We start from the raw sequence: 19842 nt of genomic DNA on the forward strand, positions 1-19842 counted from the left end.
GTCGAGATGAGGGCGGGACCAACAGTCCTTTAGGCCGAAATGAGGATTTACTGCATCGTGTTATTTCTGTGGACGTTACAGAACATATTTCACAACGAATTGAGCACAGACTCATTTGAGAGGGCTGTTTTTGAAAACCCTTTATCTACTCGCAGGTTCAGTAATGTCTGCATCAATAAAGCCTGTTCTTTCAGCCTCCGCTCGCTCCTCCCTCTCTGGGTGTAAACAAAGCCGAAGTGGGTCATTTGTCGTGGTATGATTTCGCGTGAGGAAAGTGAAGGTTCCGCATCCCTGACGCATCATTTAAAGAGCCGATGTATTTGGCATTAAAACCACAAAAGAAACTAAACAAAGCAATGAACATTGCTCTTGGGTATAGTGGTATATTGACTCAAATTTCCAGACTGACGACTGACAAGCTATCCATATCCGACATCTGCCTTTCCAAAAAAAGAATCTTCAGTGTTTTGTTGTTATGTGGTTGCCACGACAGAAAGAAAGCGCTGGTTGGGCTAGTTACACAAAAGAGGATGCGCTTGCAGACGCGCTCGCTCCCCACCTCCTCCGGATGGGGGATTCTTCTCTCAACCGTACTTCTTTTTTTCTTTTTTTTGACCGTTTCAACACGTAGCATGAGCGAGAGGCGTTGGTATCCAAACTAAACCAAACCAAACCTCCCCGCACCCGGTCTGAACCGGTTCGGGTGCAGCGCGCGCTCTTGGAGACTCCCTCCCTTCCCCTGCCACGCGCTCACACTAACACAAAAAACCTTAGCAGCGATCGAGCGCGCGCGTACCCGCGCACACGTCGCCCCTCCCCTCTGCCTCGCTCACCTAACATCTCATTGGCTCCTGCGGCCATCTCGAGCCTCCTCTTGTAATCGCTTCTTATTGGTTGGCGGTGAGGACTCTGTCCTGCGATTGGTCAAGCTGAGTGCGAGCCCTTCTTGCTCATTGGCTGGTGCGGGCTGTGCATGAGCGCGAGGGAAAGAGATGTAAACGCAAAGCGCGTGCTGGAAAAGCCGAGGCGTAGGGCTGAGAGCAGCGTGATCGCCGGAGATCAGCAGGGCATCACTTGTCACAACATCTAGCCTCTCATCCGCCCTCTCTCCATTTTGTCGCGATTTTTTCGCTTTTATAGTTGAAGTCTGAATCGTAGGGAGTGATAGGACCCGAGTTCCGCAGCGAGGCTTTTGTTAGACCGTGTTGGGGGGGGAGCAGTTACTGTTGCCCCTCAGTGGGGGAGCGCGTTATCATATTTCAGTTATTTGGGAGGCAAACCCGCAGCTTCTCACCGCGTGTTCGTTAAAAATCGATTTTAGGTCTGTTGCTGCGTGATTTCCGACCTGGTTAGACTGGATTACCTGGGATAAAAAAAAACCGTGCAGCGGCTCTTTGTGTGGCTTCAGCTTCGTGTACCTTTTGCAAGCTAACGAAGTTCCGCACTCCGAGCTCCAAAACATGTGCTCCCGGGTGTGGTTTATCACAGACCGGCGGATCAGCCAGGAGTACCCGCAGGTCCAGATCCTGCGAGCTCTGAAGGAGCGCTGCGCCGAGGAAGATGTTGAGTTCCGCTATCTTCTCATGGATGAGATCGTCCTGACCATCACGGATGGACAGCTCGGTAAAAACCGCACACACACATGTAACGTACATACACAATCCTTCTGTACGAGCACGGAAATTGTTTTTGTGTTTAAACTGTTGAGTTGGCTAAATAACTGGTCACTGTGGATGGTTAGCGCGCTCGCGTTGAGTGGATGTAACGTTAACGTACCTCACCGTGTGAGTGTGTTTTGTGTAACGTTACGTTAGATGTGCGTGTGTGTGACCGCCTAACCCACTTTTAACCAATCAGCCACCACAGCCTAGTCGATGGATGTCGAGGACGTTTAAAATCGTTGAGAAATTGTTGTAATCTTATATGGAATATTTTGTATTTAAATACTGACGTGAATGTGTTCGTATCAGCCTTTATTCTTGCACCATATGTGCGCGAGTGTGCGGCGCGATCGCGTTCATTATCAACACATAAAGCCTTGAGCGCAGATGGCGCGACATTCACAAAGACCCGTTATATTAAGGTGCTACACCCTTGATTGATCATTTAATATTTTTTCTTTGATCTTTTTGGGGTGTTTATATTAAATGCGCAAGCTTTGGTCCAGTAAACTGAGATGTTATGACGCATTCGCTCGAGGTTCCACATAACGTTACAAATGGCTTGAATCGAAATAATCGATTCGTCACGTGCAAACCTCGGTTGAAATCATAGTTGAAATACGATTTTAAAAACGTTTAATCAATCGAAGGATTTGTGTACCGTCGTTTAGACGATAATTGATGTAATAGCATCACGGTTTGGTAGCCATACTGAAGATACAGATATTGTCTAATGAACTTGAGGTATACAGGATGCTTAATGATGCACACCTATATCGAATCCTCTTAATCATGGATTAATCTGTCTTGTTTTACCAGTCTAGTTTTATAGCCACTTATATACTTAACCACTTGAACATCTTAGACAACAATGGTTTCTGTACCAAAGATGATTTCAGGTCACTTTAACACCAAGTGTGTGAATTTGGAGCATGCAGAACCCACTAACATTAGAATATGAATACAACCTAAGTGGTGGTCATGCAGTTTAAATTAAATGGACAGTTCACAAAACATTTTTCATTTAATCACCCATGTTGTTCCAAGCTGATTTTCCTCAGTGGCCTACCAAAGGAGCTGTTAGGCAGAATGTTAGAGGCTGGCAGCCTGAGTCACCATTCACTTTAATTGCATCTTTCTTTCCATGCAAAGCAAGTGAATGGTGACCGAGTCGGTCATTCTGTTTAACGTCTTCTTGGAAGCAAGACATAGAAGTTTGGAACAATATGAGGGTTGAGTAAATGACAGTGATGTTTTGATTTTCATCTCCGCTGTCCCTTTAATAACCAGCTAACAGTGAGCTGCAAAGTGTTTCATAAGACAATGATCTGAGTCATTGAAACCAGTGTTGCCATTGTGGGTGGGGCTGTTTTGCTTTGAGGTGACAGCGCTTCTTTTAGGGGCAGCAGATGGGGACTGGGACAGTGCATTTTGCATGGACCTGAGGTAAAGGGAGTGGCTATGCACCAATGCAGCGATTCTTTTAATCAGCTACTTTAAGTGTAGTGGTTTATCTTCACAACATGAAGGACAGCCAGTCTAACAGGAAGACCCGAACAGACAAGATAATTGAAGGAGAGAGGAACTGAGAGCATACTGACCTACTTTAATGCAAAGGTAGATGGCTGTCTGGTGAGCATGAAAGCAGCACAACTGTGTCTGTGTGTTTGTTTAATCTGCTGGCTTGGATCCTGTCTTGGTCCGATTAAGAGGTGGTTGACAGTTGATCAGCTTTGGGATTTAACCCCCCCCCAAGATCCAGACATTCTGCTGAGTTACATCATCAACGTGAGACACAAGGTGTGGAGTAGGTCAACACTTGATCATGATCTCTTGTGTCAGTAAAAACACCGCAGTTAAAGACCAGCGTCTTAAATCAGAATTCCTGAACATGTCTCATTTAGTTGAAAGATGGTGCAGATCTATTAGTGAACCTGTTGACAGGTGCTGTAAGAGTGTGTATGGTTATCTTATCACCTGCTGTGTGTTGCACCACATGCGGCAATCAATGGGTAATTGGGGTTCAAGACTTGTGACTGTGATTGTTTTTTTTTTTCTTTTTCTCACTTCATTGGTGGTGTGAGCGAAGTGAATGCGTGTTACTTTTTGTATGTCAAGTGTCCATTCCTCTAAGAGATGCAAAATCTAACACCAATTTAAAGTTTCACACATGCACAAACAGCAAGCATGCAGTTTATCTGTTGTTTATCTGTTGTTGTTTTTGTGATGATTGTTGTTGAAAATGTGTAATTCTGCAGGATGGCTTTAAATACGGTAATTTTTTTTTCAGAAAATGCCATACCTTTTGAACTTTCTATTCATTAGAATCTTAAAAGTATCACTCTTTCCATAACATATTAAGCAGCACAGCTATTTTTAACACTGATTATAATAAGAAATGTTTGAGCACCAAATAAGCATATTTGAATGATTTCTGAAGGATCATGTGACACTGAAGACTTAATTCAGCTTTGCCATCACAGAAATAAATTGAATTTTAAAATAGATTTAAATAGCTAACAGTTCCTTAAAATTGTACTATTTCAAATGATGTACTCTATTTTTAGCAAACAAAAGCAGTCTTGGTGAGTATGTGGTGTCGTTCAAAAGCATTAAATTGTACCAACTCTGCATTTCTAAACAGAGGTTTATATTGAGTAATTGTTCGGTATTGTCCAGACCCTGTGTGTTTAGCTGTGGTGTCTGTTAAATGGGGTTACTTGTCTTGTGTTCGTTTTGTCTGTTTATCTACCTGTATCTAATACCAGCTCACTTCACCCTCAAAGCACACCTCTGAAGTAGGTTAAACCTGTGTCTATACTGTGCTCAACACAGTAGGTTACCTGAAATTCTCACTTGCTCTGGATTTGGTGTGAGTGTGAGAGTCAGTCGTGTTTCTTAGCCAACAGTGAGACAGCTGCTGCAGAACTGACAGAAGGGGAAGTGAAGGAGGTAGAGGGCATGTGTGCCATGAATTCTGAGTCTGTGGATTTGTTACCTATTGAGCCTCAGGCAGGAAAAAAATTGATTCTCTTGTATTAACACATACATGTAAGATAAACAAATAAAAATGTGTACACTTACAAGTGCTTGAGGGCTGATTTCCTTGTTGTTGCAGTGAGCATATGATTGTCATTTCCTCCGGAAATTAGTCAGACTGGTATGAACGCCTTATCTGTGTACCTTTTTGGTTACAGTTGGCCTATATATATAATATACAGCTGTTTAAAGTTGAGGTTGAGTCAATAAATTAGCATGACTGAAACCAATTAAAAAATAATTGTGCTGCCATGTTAATCAGTGTATGTATTTTATGCTGTTTAAAACCTAGTGAGCCACTGACACCATCCAATCTGGACATGCTAAGAGAAATATCAATTATACGCTACCATTCATAAGTTTTAACTAAAGATGTGCAAGTTGATCTAAAGCAACTTTTACATTACAAAGGTTTTTTGTTTTTAAATGCTGTTGTTTTTAACTTTGTTCATAAAAGAACCCTGAAAAAACATACCATGGTTTATAAAAAGCAACACAACTGTATTCAACATTAGTAAGAAATGTTTCTTGAGCACCGAATCAGCCTATTAGAATAATTTCTGAAAGATCATGTGACACTGAAGTAACTCCTGCTGAAAATTCAGCTTTGCATCACAAGAATATTTTATAATATATTAAAATAAGTAAATATTTTAAATTGTAAAACATTTCACTCAATAATTGTGTAAATATTTCTGTATTTCATAATTTAATTAGAAATTAATTGGTGCACCCTATATTTGTGTGTTCTTTGTATTATTCTTTTTACAGCATTACCTTTCTAGGTTAGCAGTATGCTAAAGTCAAATTCTATTAAAATCAATCATGATTCATTGCAAGTTTCCAATATGTGAGTGCTATTTCTGTAGCGTGCAGAGTAACTAATAAGGTTCTATGATGTCTAGGATACTGCCTTTGTAGGGAACTCTAGGTTTTAGAGCAGAGCTAAAAGATATAGAAAATTCAGATGCCTGTTTATTCAGTCAGTATACAGTAAATAATGTTATATGCTTGAATTTCTTCTTGGGAATCAATAATATCCGGTCTCTTTATGCCTGTATAGTCCCGTCTTACTCTTTAACTGCATGCACTCAAGTCCCATCTGCTGTGATCCATGAGAGGAAGAGGGAGTGCTGATGTAGCAGTTGCTAGTGAAGATGCGGAGTTGTGGTTTGTGTGTGTTGCTCCATCCTAAAATGGCGGAGAAGCTGGAGAAATTAGAAATTCTGTGACTCATTCATGTTTTGTCTCCCTTGTTCTCTCATGGCTCCTTTTATATCCTCTGTTTTACATATCCTGTTATCTCCTAAATGCTCAAACAAGTGCTTGCCTTTATGTAATCTCTGAAATCCTTTCTTGTCGTCACCTGCTGTTTAGTGGGTTCTGTGCAAACAACAAAATAACTTTTGTCATTTTTATGAATGTTTGATTGCTCTTGTGGGGTTAAATCCAATGAGTGCTGGTTTTAAAACTGATTTTAGATTTTACCAAGTGAAGGCTGGTGTTAAGTGAGCATAAAACCTAACTGGCATCTTAATTAAAAGCAGAAAGCAGTACAAACTGGGTTAGTGGGTCAGCATGAACGTTGCAGTAGCGAGGCAAAGCAAGCAAGCGACCTTCTGCAGTGTTGTGTAACGGCTCTCAGAAGGAGATCAGCTATTTAGTATTGCAGAGGTGCTGTCTTATGTCTTGTTTGGTAAAGCAGGGCTAGCTCATCTGTCATACTGAGTGTTTGTGTGTGTGTGTGTGTGTGTGTGTGAGAGAGGGGCAACAGTAACGCATCCAAATGAAAGTCTGGCTCTCATTGGTTGCCCAGATACATGAGTTTAATCCCTTCACACAATACTGTGCCAGCCAAAACACAGACTGCACTGACTGTACTGCAGCATTGTGATTTATCTTCCCTTTCTTTCCCTCTCTTTCAGGTCTGCGGGTTGGGCAGGAAATCGTTACCTCATACCCGCAAGTTGCCGTGGTGCGTGTACCGACCCCATGGGTCCAGTCGGACAGTGACATCACCGTTCTGCGTCACCTGGAGAAGATGGGCTGTCGTCTGGTCAACCGGCCTCAGGCCATCCTCAACTGTGTCAACAAGTTCTGGACCTTCCAAGAGCTCGCTGGGCATGGAGTACCTTTGCCAGACACGTACTCCTACGGTGAGAGATCATCTTGATGTCTGAAACGCGTCAATCCCCAATCTGTAATAAAGAAAAAAGGGGGGGGAAAAAAAGGAAAAAATAGAAATGGTTTTCTTGTTTTACACAAAGATGCACTGGTATTCTTGCCAATATGGATGACAAAACAAAAAAAAAACATTGTTTTAAAATGCACTACTGTTGAGAAGTAAGGGGCAGTAATTATTTTTAAAAGAAACCTATACTTTTATTCCTCAAGGATGCATTAATTTGATTAAATGTCTCAGGAAAAACATTAAATAGCATTATTTAGCATTTATTTTTGAATAGCATTTTTATTATTTAAAATGGAAAACCGTTTTAAATTGTAGTGATATTTCACAATGTTTTTGTATTTTCATCAAAAATGCAGCCTATGGTGAGCATGAGATTTTTTTTTTTTTCTTTTCCAAAATGTTTTCAAAAATCATACCAACCCCAAACAACTCCTGTATTTGTCATTCATTCATACAGACAACGTCTGTTTATGTGACAGTCTCCTGTTTAAAGAATGAAAGGGGAAGCCCTCATGACTAGCTGAAGAAAACCAAAATGAAAAAGGGGAGGTGGTGTATAACATCAGTTACAGCTGCTGTAGTGACGTGTTCCTGGCAGAGCGGGTCTGACATACCCTGCATTTTCTCTTTCGCCCCCTCCCTTTGAACATTAGTTCATCTGCTCAGCTCAAACCGGCCAAACACATTCTGCATTCCATAGAATCTTCTCTTCAAAAGCATGAAGAATATTTATATTTCAGCATGTAGAGAGGGTACAGAAACATCCAGCAGTTATACTTATGCGGTTTGGGTTTGAGCTTAAATTATATTTCCACCCACTCCTTAACATTCTCTCTCTTTTCTCCTTATACTCTTTCCGTACGCTTCTGTTTATTTAATCTTGGACTTGTTGTGTTAAATGAAAATAGTTTGTTATTTACCAAATACTAACCAGTTAATTTAATGTTGTCTAGCATTTTGAATATAAATACAAGGTAGAAAACCATTAAACCTATGTATTTTTTCCCCTTTAAACATCTTTAGTCTTTCATAGACTTGAAAAATTAAATAACATTGAACATAAATAACAGACCTACTGAACTCTAGCTATGAACTGTCATTTGTCGATTATTGAAAATTGTTACTATTTACTGTACAGAGATATCAAATTTGCTGTATTCTTAAAAGGGGCAATTAAAATTAATTTTAAAGTATAAAGCTAGATAAAGTTTTTATAAAGTGTTACAATGTTACAGACATGTGGCCGTCATGTTTCTCCTTAAACATCTTCAGGACATTAACCTTGAAAAACTGGCCACGTAGTTGGACAGAATGCTGTCCAGGAAACATTGTGCGTGGCAAAAAATCTGTCAGTCTTGCAGTCCTTCTCATGTGGATATTGAATGTCTCAGTGTTGCTTGTTTCATTAGAGCTGTTTTGCATCTTGCTCAGGAATCTCTCACTCAAATTAAATCTCACTTTTAATTACATTCATTACGTATTCACTAACCAACATCTGTGTGTGTGTGTGTGTGTGTCTCCAGGAGGACATGATAACTTCCGCAAGATGATCGATGAAGCCGAGCCGCTGGGTTACCCTGTGGTGGTGAAGAACGCTCGTGGACACCGAGGTAAATCACTGATTCTAGAACAGCTGTGTGTAGAATGGGTCCTTTGGGGACTGTAAGAAACAGGCCACATTAGACTTCAGATCTGGGTGCTGACAAACCTTCAGGAGCCCTGAGAACTTCTCAAAGTTAATACAGCACGCAGGATCTCTCTGAATAAAGAAATCAGGCAGCTTAGAAATAGGGGTTGCACCACTGATCTATATATAATGACTGGATCGCTTATTGCGTTCTAAACTGCCGACAGGTGGTGAAGCCACCGGAAGTGTTCGAGCCGCCATACAAAGTTAGTGTTGAAGCTGCCATTTTAGGGAGATGCTGTGTGTTTCTAGGCGAAAGCAAAATCACTTTATTCGGCCTTCCGAAAGTAGATGCAGTTAGGAATCTTTAAGATTACTTACAACAGAACAGCAGCATGGCTTATCATCTGAAATATGTAAGTATTAGCAACTTTACATGTCCACTCAATGTAATGTTAACTGAAATGTGTGCTATTCAAGTGTCTGTGCTGAGTGTGGAAGCTGAACAGTAGATTACTGCAGGATAGATGGAGGCGCCGGTGCGGTCATTTGCTCTTAAAATACTGGTCATTTTTGGTCATACAGATAAGAGAAATACATCTTTCGAATCTGTAAAGACTCTACTTTTTTGTGTGTGTGCTCACAATAAAAGCGAATCGCGCTTTTGTGAAATAATAAAAGCAAACAGAATAAACACTCACCCCCCTATATCTCCAAACAAACAAAATCTATATCTTTACCCTAAAGGGATACTCCACCCCAAAATGAAAATTTTGTCATTAATCACTTACCCACATGTTGTTCCAAACCCGTAAAAGCTCTGTTCGTCTTTGGAACACAATTTAAGATATTTTGGATGAAAACCTGAATGCTTGAGACTGTCCCATAGACTGCCAAATAAATAGCAGTGTCAAGGTCCATATAAGGTATGAAAGTCGTCGTCAGAATACTCCATCTGCCAACAGACGTGCAATCTGGGTTATATGAATTGACAGGAACAACTTTTGTAAGCGAAGAAAACAAAAATAATGACTTTATTCAATAATTCCTTTGTCAACGTTCTCCTCTGTGTCTGTCCATATCACTGTATGCTCTTTTGTGTCATCCGTGCCACAAGGGTGCGCTGTTTCTACATGTATTTAGCTTTGATTTAAAATAAAACAATGCATCCTTGTGGCGCGGATGACACACGAGCATACACAGCATACGGTGATACTGAGAGACAGAGAGGAGACCAACATGGTGGTAAGTGATTAATGACAATTTTCATTTTGGGATGGAGTATCCCTTTAAAGACATAAAAATATATATTTAAAGAGAATGAAATGTCTACTTTCAAATGAACCAATTTAAATGGAAAACAAATATTCTCAGATTATGCAATTGGTATGAAACTTGCATACAGGTGCATCACTACTGCGAAGATGAGTCAGTGTCACCGACTTCATCTCTTAAACTGAAAACAAAGAAAGCTCTACTTTATCAAATTATTAAAATGTTAATGCAGTCTCCTTACTGTTTTTCCCTGACACATTCATAATCATTACTTCTGCCGGTGCACTGTAACAAGTTTTATGAGTGCGCATGGGCGCTTATTAGGCTATGTATGCAATTAAAGGCTCATTATAATTATTTATATTGTTTATTAATAAACGTGCGATTACCAACCAATGTTTAAAATGAACGACAACTAGTTGACCAGAAAAACCCTTTGTTGAGGACAGCCCTAGTACTTATTATATACTAGTACTTATCTGTTAGATACTAGTACTTATTTATTAGGTACTAGTACTTAATCATTAATACTAGTGCTTATTTATTAGAAACTAGTACTCATTCATTAGATACTAGTACTTAAGTTAGAAAAATGCCATTACAAAGGTAAAAACAAAATTCCCTGTAAATCACTTTAAGGAGTCAAATATCATCTTGTAATGGGAAGGCTAATATTTGATCAGAATTTTTGATTATTGATTAGAATGTGCTCCTGAAAATTTTGACTGTGCTCCTTATTTTTAAAGGCACAATATGTAATTTTTCACCGCTAGAGGGCACGTATTCAAAACGAACAAAGGCATAGTTTGATGATGCCGTGACGGAGTGTAGAATCATGGGAGTTGTGGTCTTCATCCCCACAGCCAATGCAATCCAACGGGACTCGGGCAGAAATCATGTTCATGGATGAGCTTATGATTTATTAACTAAGTAGAAGGAAGCAAGGTGAGGCTGAAAGCTGTTGAACGAGGCTGCTAAACGAGTGTGACGCGTGCCTCGAAAGCAGCAGAGCTTTTATTATGCCACAGTCGACTGCTTCCGCTCCTTCCTGTCGTGCATATGTGGGGGAAATAAAGCAGTGCTGTTTTATCATACTAGATACATTTTAAAGTTCTGTTATAATGCTACTCTGTGTGGTCATCACCTATCTAATAAAACGCGCAACATATTAAAGCGTCTTTGGTGTTTCCATGTTTTCTACAAAAACGAAAACGGAAATCGAGGTGTTATGACGTCATTGGCAGGCGACACAATGACACTATGGACACGGTCCTTGTCACTAGTTAACATTGCTTATTTCGCTGGCTTTAAACATTCGTCGAAACATTTGGGATAATGTAAGTACACAAGTCAGCAAAATATATAACTCTGTTCTAGTGGTTTAAGATATTTTAATAAAAAAAAATCTTACATTGTGCATTTAATTAAAAAATTTAGAAATTCTTTCAAATGTAAATCTTTTACAAGAATTACAGCAAAAACCAGTTTGATGCAAAAATATATATTTTTATCAATATTTGAGAAATTAAAAGTTTCTTTGAACACGACTGCTCAAAATGTTCTAAATTTATGAAACCTACACATTCAAAACCTCATTACTCAGAAATTATAATTGTACATTTTAAGTGTAAGTGAAACATTAAGTACTGCAAGAGGTCTTTCATGATGCTACATATGCTGGGTTGTGAATTTGATAGGTGCTTGATATAAAATAAATGGTGCTTTAAACAGTCCTTGAAAGCCCTTGAATCTGGTGTTCATGAAAGAGTGGGAACCCTGATCGACTCTCTAAAGCCTAAACGAGTCGTTAGTAATTCGAATCCCACTTCCATGATGGCTACACTTCACGGGGTAACACATTTGCATAACTCCTGCCTATGTTCTACATTGGCCGGCAGCGAACAACCTAACCCCGCCCACAAACACGTCATTTTACTGACGACTGCTTCTCTAAACTTGGGGAGTTAAAAAAAAAAAAAAAAAAAAAATCTCGGAGTTCAACGTGGGATTCACTAAATGTTTGCTCTTAAAAGATGGATTTGGACCAGCTGGCTCCAATGAATCACAAGTATGATAAATAATAGATGTTTATATTTTCTATCGCGCATTCAAAATACGGAACTATTGCTTTATGTGGTAGACCAATCACAACATACTGGGCCATCCGACCAATCAGAGCAGAGCAGGCTCACGGAAAGGAGGGTTTTAGAGAGACTGAATCTTAGAACTGCTTTGAATGAATAGTTTGAGAATCGTTGGAAAATGAGGTGATATTAAATGCATATTTTGAGAAAATGAAAGCATTTTTAGACCTTGCATGCATGTAATCCTATTGTAGGAGACTCCCAAAACAATGAGGAACCGTAAAAATGGCATAATAGGGGCACTTTAAAATGACAAATAAATGCATACTCCTAAAGCACTCCACAAGACGTGTAATTATATTACTGGGTGCTCAAAATTGAACGGGAGAATGCAAGTTTTTTTGAACCGCTTATTGTACATGGAAGTTAACCATCGTTCTAATCTAATGTGCTACTGCACTGTAAAGCACTCACATAGGCTATAGACAGTAGCTCGTACATCGTGCACAGATCGCTAGGACACAGAATCATTCTGATTAAGAACTAGCAGAAATCTGTGAGAAATAGAATGACCCAAAGACAAAAGAACTGATAAAAATGAGCTGTTATAAGAGCAGAAGCCATGTGGGCAGCACTATGACATATGCAATAGCTGTGGACAAGGTGTTTGAGTCTCAGCTACAGGTTCAGGCTTATTTGTTCATTAATGACGTCATCAGCGACTAGTCGACTCGACTTTCATCAGAAACTTAAAAAAAATTTAAAAATAAGAAGTCCTTCAATCCCTAATTAGAAACATCTCTTTTACCTTAAAAACAAATGTAGTCTTTCTTTCTCTCTTGCAGTGCACATAAGGCGTCTTTGTCATGCATTTTTTTTTTCAAGCACATTTGAAGTGTGTGTGCTGAATTTTCTTTTCAACTGCTTTTGTTTTAATGGAAGTTGCTGCAATTTTGCAGAATCACACAAACGGCTTTGAATGAACTCTCACGGTCAGACTAGAACTTGCTTTGATGCCAAGACCAGTGGCCACACCTGAAGAAAATTATTAAACAATATCATCACCTTAATGATGTAATATACTGTATTAGTAATTTAATTTTTCTGCTGAAAAATTCTCCCAGATCAGCCCAACCAACCTGTGCACGCAGGTTCAGCATTCTGCAGGTTCATGCATGTGTCAATTTGTGGAGTTGTGAAATGGTGTATTGCGTCATGTTGCAGGTTTCGTCAGACATTGAAAACTTGTGAAAATTGTTGTTAAATAATACAATTACAATGGAACATATTGTTCTGTTAATTTACAATGAAATATTAATTTGCCATTTTATTGATACAAATTTATTAATAGAAAACTAAAATGGTATATTTGTTCATTTACAAAGGGATATTTACCATTCATATTCAATTCTATTAATAGTAATGAACAATTTCACCTAGTGAAGGTTTTTTTCTTGTTTCTTAATTCTTAAAAACATCTATTGTTTTTCCTCCCTCTCTCTTTTTTTAATCAGTATCTGGGAAAGTCATGGAAATTATTGGTTAAAGGTATGAGAACACCGGTTATGTAAAGCAGGATTTGTGCACGCACTTTTCAGTCAAACCTTCGTTAAAAAGGGTATCGGGTCGATGAACTACAGATGAAAATAAAACATCGCACACAATGTTGATCTTTGTCAGGCTGTGACATGTTTTAAAAGGTTTCCTCTGACCCATGGGGAATTGGGTGGGGTGGCGGCAGCTGGATGGTTAAACATCTGGAGAATTCACAGCTCTGCTGTATCACCTTTGTAGCCTTGAGCGAGACACTTATCCCCTGGTTGCTCTAGGAGGCCTCTCCCAGCAATTAGTGTCTTGCGCATCTCGTTGGATCTGTTAGATGGCAATTAAATAATTCTCTTCTCCTCCCCACCTTCCCTTTCTCCTTTCGTTCACTGCAAACAAGTAAGACATTCTGCATGTGTCCAAATACATGCTACTACACTTGGCTGTGTATTTCCTATGTGAAAGGGATGAATTTGACACTAATTCATGCGATTGTCATCACCTGAAGCTTCATGAATTTAACCCTGGACCGTTACAGGTTGCTCCTGTTCTATTTGGTTGCTATGCAGAGAAATTAATGATCAATTGAGCCTTTGGCAATGACACTTTTTGCATAACTGACATATTGCATAACTTCCTGAAGTAGCAGAAGATACATTTTGTTCCTAAAATTAATTCTGAGAATTGTAGAGCAAGTCGTGGCACTTTTTTCCCCTGGTAAAACCTCGCTACTGATAAATTTGCACTTGGCCAGAGTTGGTCTTTAATGGTGTTCCACATTTTTGATCTGTACAGGTAAAGCTGTGTTCCTGGCCCGGGATAAGCAGCACCTCTCAGACCTGTGTCATCTGATTCGCCATGACGCCCCGTACCTGTTTCAGGAGTATGTGAAGGAGAGCCATGGACGGGATGTGCGAGTGGTTCTAGTCGGAGGGAGAGTGATCGGATCTATGCTGCGCTGCTCTACCGACGGACGCATGCAGAGCAACTGCTCACTTGGTACGCATTTGCACACTCGCCTCACCTAAAATATTTGACTTGTGATGTAAAATTTCATTATGTATAAGATGTAGGATTTTTGTGGCCTGTTTTATTTTTAAGTGTCTCAGTAGTTATTAGTTATTTTAGTAGTTTAGTAGTTATTTTAGTACTGTTTATATACTGTTTGTATATTTTTTTTTTAATTGAAAATAGCTTTTTTATATTATACTTTTAAGTTCAGGTTTAAGTTTTTTATTTATTTATTTTATATGTATGACTTTAATGTTTTCTTTTTCTTTTCTAGGTGGGGTGGGAATGATGTGCCCCCTCAGTGAGCAAGGGAAGCAGCTGGCAGTGCAGGTGTGCAATATTTTGGGGATGGACGTCTGCGGAATCGACCTGCTGCAGCTAAACAATGGTTCCTTTGTGGTGTGCGAGGCGAATGCCAACGTGGGCTTCATCGCATTTGACCAGGCTTGCGGGATGGATGTGGCGGGCATCGTGGCCGACTACGCCCTCTCCCTCCTGCCAAGCCGCCTCAGCAGGAAGATGTCTCTGCTGTCCGTGGTCTCCAGCACCAGCGAAACCAGCAGCGAGCCTGAGGTCTGTATCCCGACCGAGGTGATAATCCCCACAGAGGTGTGTATTCCCAATGAGATCTGCCCGCCCGGCACTTCCTGTGGTATCCCTGATGGCGGCTCTGCCATGAGCACAAGCTCCACCTCCAGCGAGAGTGAGGTGGATCTAACCGAAACAGGCTCCGCTCCAGTCACCGCAGATCCCGCCTACAATATCAACTCCCTTCTCGCGAGTGAGATAAAACTGTTGACTGAGTGAGCTGGAATTACAGCCGCAAACACACACAGATATACACAAACATCAAAGAGCGACACATACTGAAGTGGACATTATACATTCAGATGCACACGTGTAATCATACTAACCCTCCCTGTAAACCCCCATCTGAGGCTGCTCCCCTGATGTTTCTTCTCCATTGACAGACTATAGAATTATACAAGCCTACAGTGCAGTTGGAAGTGCACTAGACAGTGTACACTCCAGTCTGGCTGTAGTGCAGCAGCTGAATATGCAATTGTCACTGTAATTTGAGGGTGCATGCACTGTAGAGTGGTTTTACCGGGACATGATTCCCAAATGTAACCTTTCAGCTACCGTCAACTGGATTCTGATATACATACTGTGGGTTAGGGTACACACATACTGACATACACTTGAGGACCTACTAAAGTCTGTATTATAGAGAGAGAACGAATGAATTTTGTCTGTTACAGACCTTGTGGTAAAGCCTGGCTGAAAGTATAATGCATTGCATGTGTGGTGCGAGAAAGAGGAAACCGAATGGACCCAAATTTCAACTGCCCACCAGGATACAAAGGCACATACCTCCCTGCCCTCAAAAAGCCCACACAGACAGACACATAGAGGGACAGCAAGAACAAAAACTGGAAAGCTGTGAATATTCTCATCCATCCCAACTCTTTTAAAAAGAATGAATGAGTTATTTTAGTCTGTTGCAGTGGCTGGCTGTAGTAAATGAATTACTGCTGATCAGACAAGCGTAAAGGTTTCATTTGCTTTGCTGGTGTCGGTAAAATTGAATGACTGATGTGGGACCCATTTTGAATTAACTTCCTTAATATGTAAGTGAGGATTTGGCCCATAGGAACATTATTCTCACAGGCATCTTCTGTCTGGTAATTCTATGAATGAAGCGCCCATTTTAGAAGTCCACCATTTTAAACTGGTTAAAGGATTGTTTACGGATCAATAGTATGGAAGATATTGTAAACGGAAAAACTTGCTGAGCTTCTTTTCCCAGTGTCTACTACGTACGTCTACTAATGACCACATGCCGATCTGCATGTCTGCCACCCCAAAAGCAATTTCCTACATATTAGAGTCTGAACAGTGAGTTGCATAGAAATAGAGCAAATAGACTTTTAAATACTAATGTTTTTACCACAAGGGCTGAACGATTTGCCAACACTAAGCGCTGACGATGAATAAGCTATTTGTCTTCAACGATTTGTTTGTACTGCAACAATAAAACTGAAGTGTCAACTCAAATGGGTGCTACAACTGCTCTTAATTCAGCCCAGTGGTCTAAAAGCCAATGATAACCTGAAAGAAAACCAGGAATTGTATTGATTTGCGCTAAATTGACATGTATTTGTTGTACTCAGAGTTATATCTGTACACCACACCACTCATAAGTCTAGTTCTTCTATTTAAACTTAAGCAACTCTATTCATGTCCCTTTTTCTATCTGGATGTCTCAAATTCCACAATTTCTTAATTTCAGGACATTTGCATGTAATGAAATTCACATTGAGTCTTAAAGATTCCATACAGCAAACCTAAAGTGGACCAAGCTCGCAATCCATACCAGCTCAGAATGGTTTACAATGTTAGATGTCGTTTAGATCAATTAAATGTGAGTCCAGACTTTAGATGAAAAGTCGTTTACATTAAGATGCAATATAGATTTGAAATTTAGAGTCAACTCAGGGAAGCAGCCTTGATCAAATTCCTCTCCTTGGAAACACGCGACACATTCATGCTAGACAGTCCTGCCTATGTGTATCAATAAACAAAAGGACAAAGCGTTATAAAATATTAAGAAACAGATGCTGTGAGACCTGATGGTTACATGCACTTTTCTTGTTTGTTTTATAATATTTAGTGTTCTTTTGTTTTCCTAATTTATATATTTTTTTTATTTTATTTAATTTTTATTTTTTTGAGAAAAAGGAAAGGCTGGTTTATATGCGATAATCTTGCTTGGGAAAGGTTGAAGCGTGACGAAGGGTTTTGGTGTGTTTCACTGAACAGCCGTTGACCACCTGAGACGCGCACACACACACTCTTCTCACCGCCCCCTCTCAAGTGTTGTGATTTGCTGTCTTGTGTGTGATGTGTTCCATCATTCCATGCAACCAGAGGCTTACACCCTCCACCTCTTTCCACACAAGAACAAGTGTCTCTGTAATCTCTTAACGCACCATATGGTTGTCAAACTCTTACAACCTCTGCCTCCACTTCCTAAGACAAAACAGGAAGTCTTTTTCTGCCCTTATGTTACGTATCAAACCTGTGTAACTCCAAATCTTAACGCTTAATAAAATGCAAATTCAGAATGGAGAGTTCAAACTCCCATGACAGCAGTTCAAATCTCGCATCTGAACTGAGAGCTACAATAGCATCATCAGATCTGCCACTTGTCAATATGAAGTAATGCTCAATCTGATTGTTAAGGTACTACTATACCCCCCTGACTTGAGTTGGCAATTAATTAGCGTCACCTAACTAAAAATGAAAAACAACAGTTGCTTCTAATGAACACTTAGCTCTCTGGTATGGAAAAGGGAAATGTTTTGAGACCCCATGTGTTCATTTCATTGCCTCTTTTTTTTTTTTTTTTTTTTTTTTTTTTTTTTTTTTTTTTGTGGGACCCTAAATGCCAAAAACCAAGCAATGTTGTATAATTTAAAACAAGAAATTATTAGTGATAGAACGCTAACATTGATGTTATGTGTTATTACGTAATAATACCAATAAAGACATTTTAAAAATGTCCAGAACGTGAAACTGTGTCAGCTTGTCTATTTATCTCACATCACAGTTGACCGGCCTTTTTCCCTGATCTTTCGCTGTAGTCTGCATCATTAAAAAAGTGTGGTCACATTTACTGTTGTTCTGCAAATTTTCGCAGGCTGAATCCAGTCATTTTAATAAGAATCCACTCGTTTGGTGAAAGATTTCCCTGTCCAGATGGTTGAGTTGGTCACAAATTCACTGCGTTGACCAACAGAAAGCTGCTTGGTTTTAAAGGTGACATGAAAATCTGACTTTTCCAGGGTTTAAGTGTTATAATCAGGTCCCTGGTGCATCTACCAACCAAGGAAACGTGAAAAAGCTTAACCGAGTACCTTTGTTTCGGTATCCCTTGTTCTGCAAGCATCTGAGAAAATGAGTACGTCAGATTTCGCTGCCTTGGTGACGTGCCAAAGGGATCTCATTATAATATTACCGCCCCTTAATCTGTAAGTTTATACCCACGGCGCCGTCATTTTGATTTTGCAAGTGATAACAGTGTACCAGCTCTAATGCCATGGTGAAAGTTTGAGCAAAGCATACTAACTGTTCTGCCTTTGGCTGCACAGACGAGATTAGAACACTATTTAGAGAGCCAGCCTCAGAGGAGACAACAGAGCAGTGAATTTATTGATTTATTTACTGTATATTGCTACTGCCACACAGATATAAAATAAACATGCAATTTATTTCCCAGCAGTTTACCTTCAGAGACATAACTGACTGTTTTTGTAACTCATGTGTTTTTAACAAACTTCTGTGTGAAAGAGAACTCGGTTTAGTACTCACATGCTACGACAGCCGTTTTCTGTCCGTGTGCTTCAGATGTGTGCTCTCAGAAAACCCATTATCAGAAGTTTAAACTCATATGGTTTAAAATGCATGATTTCAGCACAATAAACATGATAATCAGAACCAAAACAGATGTTTTAAGCAGGTCCGAACTGTAAGGGCACAGCTCTTTTCTGGAAAAGGGGGCAGAGAGCAGCAGCTCATTTGCATTTAAAGACACAGGCCCGAGAAACAGCGTGTTTCTGCTTCTGCTCAAAATAGGCATTTTCAAAATGATACAATAAATGATCTGTGAAGTATTTTAAGCTGAAACTTCACAAACACATTCTGGGACACCAGATACTTATATAGCATATTGTAAAAAGGGGCATAATATGTCTCCTTTAAAGTAACTTGAGTGTGAGCTCTGCTTCATACATCACTATTGAGACCTTTTTTTGCCCACGAAATTTCGCAGATGTGACCTCACCTTAATTAAACATCAATATCTCCTAATATCCACTGATTTAATGAATAAATGAATGAATATGAACACCGTACAGTGTAAAGACACTGTTTTTGTGATGTATATTGTGGTCCTTTTTGATTGTTTGTGTTAGGTGTGTAGGTTAGTGGCCAGTCTCGTTCCAAGTGTTTTTCAGCATGTTGTAGTAAATTATGGATTGACCCTCTCAGTGTGTTTTGCTCATTTAACCCCTGGATCAACACAAGCCCTCTTCCCATACTCCAAAGCCTATATACACAAACACAAAAACATAAAAGGAATATATACCAAAAACAAAAAAGACAATCTAGTTTCTAAACAGAAAAAGAGCAGAACAATATTACCTATTTATATGATAGTGTGGCAAGTTTAGCTGTTTAATTTCGGGAGTGTAGTGTAGTTGAATGAATAATGGCATGTTAACAGTTTAATAAAAGAGCTGAGGAGCTGTGAAGTGATAAATCAGGAAGTTCCGTTGTAGTTTGATATGAGAGCTGGGAAGTTGAACAAGCTAAGAACTGAGGATTTAAGCTGTAGTCCGAGATGTA

At 39.6% G+C, this 19842-nt stretch overlaps 1 protein-coding gene across 1 annotated transcript; it reads left to right on the forward strand.

The window, feature by feature from the left end:
- Positions 1-969: 969 nt before the first annotated feature.
- On the forward strand, positions 970-18012 carry LOC109084979 (beta-citrylglutamate synthase B-like). The gene is made up of 5 exons (XM_042729839.1): positions 970-1623; positions 6626-6856; positions 8415-8501; positions 14218-14421; positions 14708-18012. The coding sequence occupies exons 1-5, from the start codon at positions 1461-1463 to the stop codon at positions 15238-15240; spliced, it is 1218 nt and encodes a 405-aa protein (XP_042585773.1). The 5' UTR covers positions 970-1460; the 3' UTR covers positions 15241-18012.
- Positions 18013-19842: the final 1830 nt, after the last annotated feature.

This window comes from Cyprinus carpio, chromosome B8 (assembly GCF_018340385.1).
Source record: "Cyprinus carpio isolate SPL01 chromosome B8, ASM1834038v1, whole genome shotgun sequence".
In the NCBI taxonomy this organism is placed as follows: Eukaryota; Metazoa; Chordata; class Actinopteri; order Cypriniformes; family Cyprinidae; genus Cyprinus; species Cyprinus carpio.

Bases quoted from the DNA above. Each gene is read 5' to 3' on its own strand.
- LOC109084979 (XM_042729839.1), top strand. From the start codon at position 1,461: ATGTGCTCCCGGGTGTGGTTTATCACAGACCGGCGGATCAGCCAGGAG. The intron at 1,624-6,625 runs GTAAAAACCGCA...CCTCTCTTTCAG, and splicing joins CATCACGGATGGACAGCTCG to GTCTGCGGGTTGGGCAGGAA. The intron at 8,502-14,217 runs GTAAATCACTGA...TGATCTGTACAG, and splicing joins GAACGCTCGTGGACACCGAG to GTAAAGCTGTGTTCCTGGCC.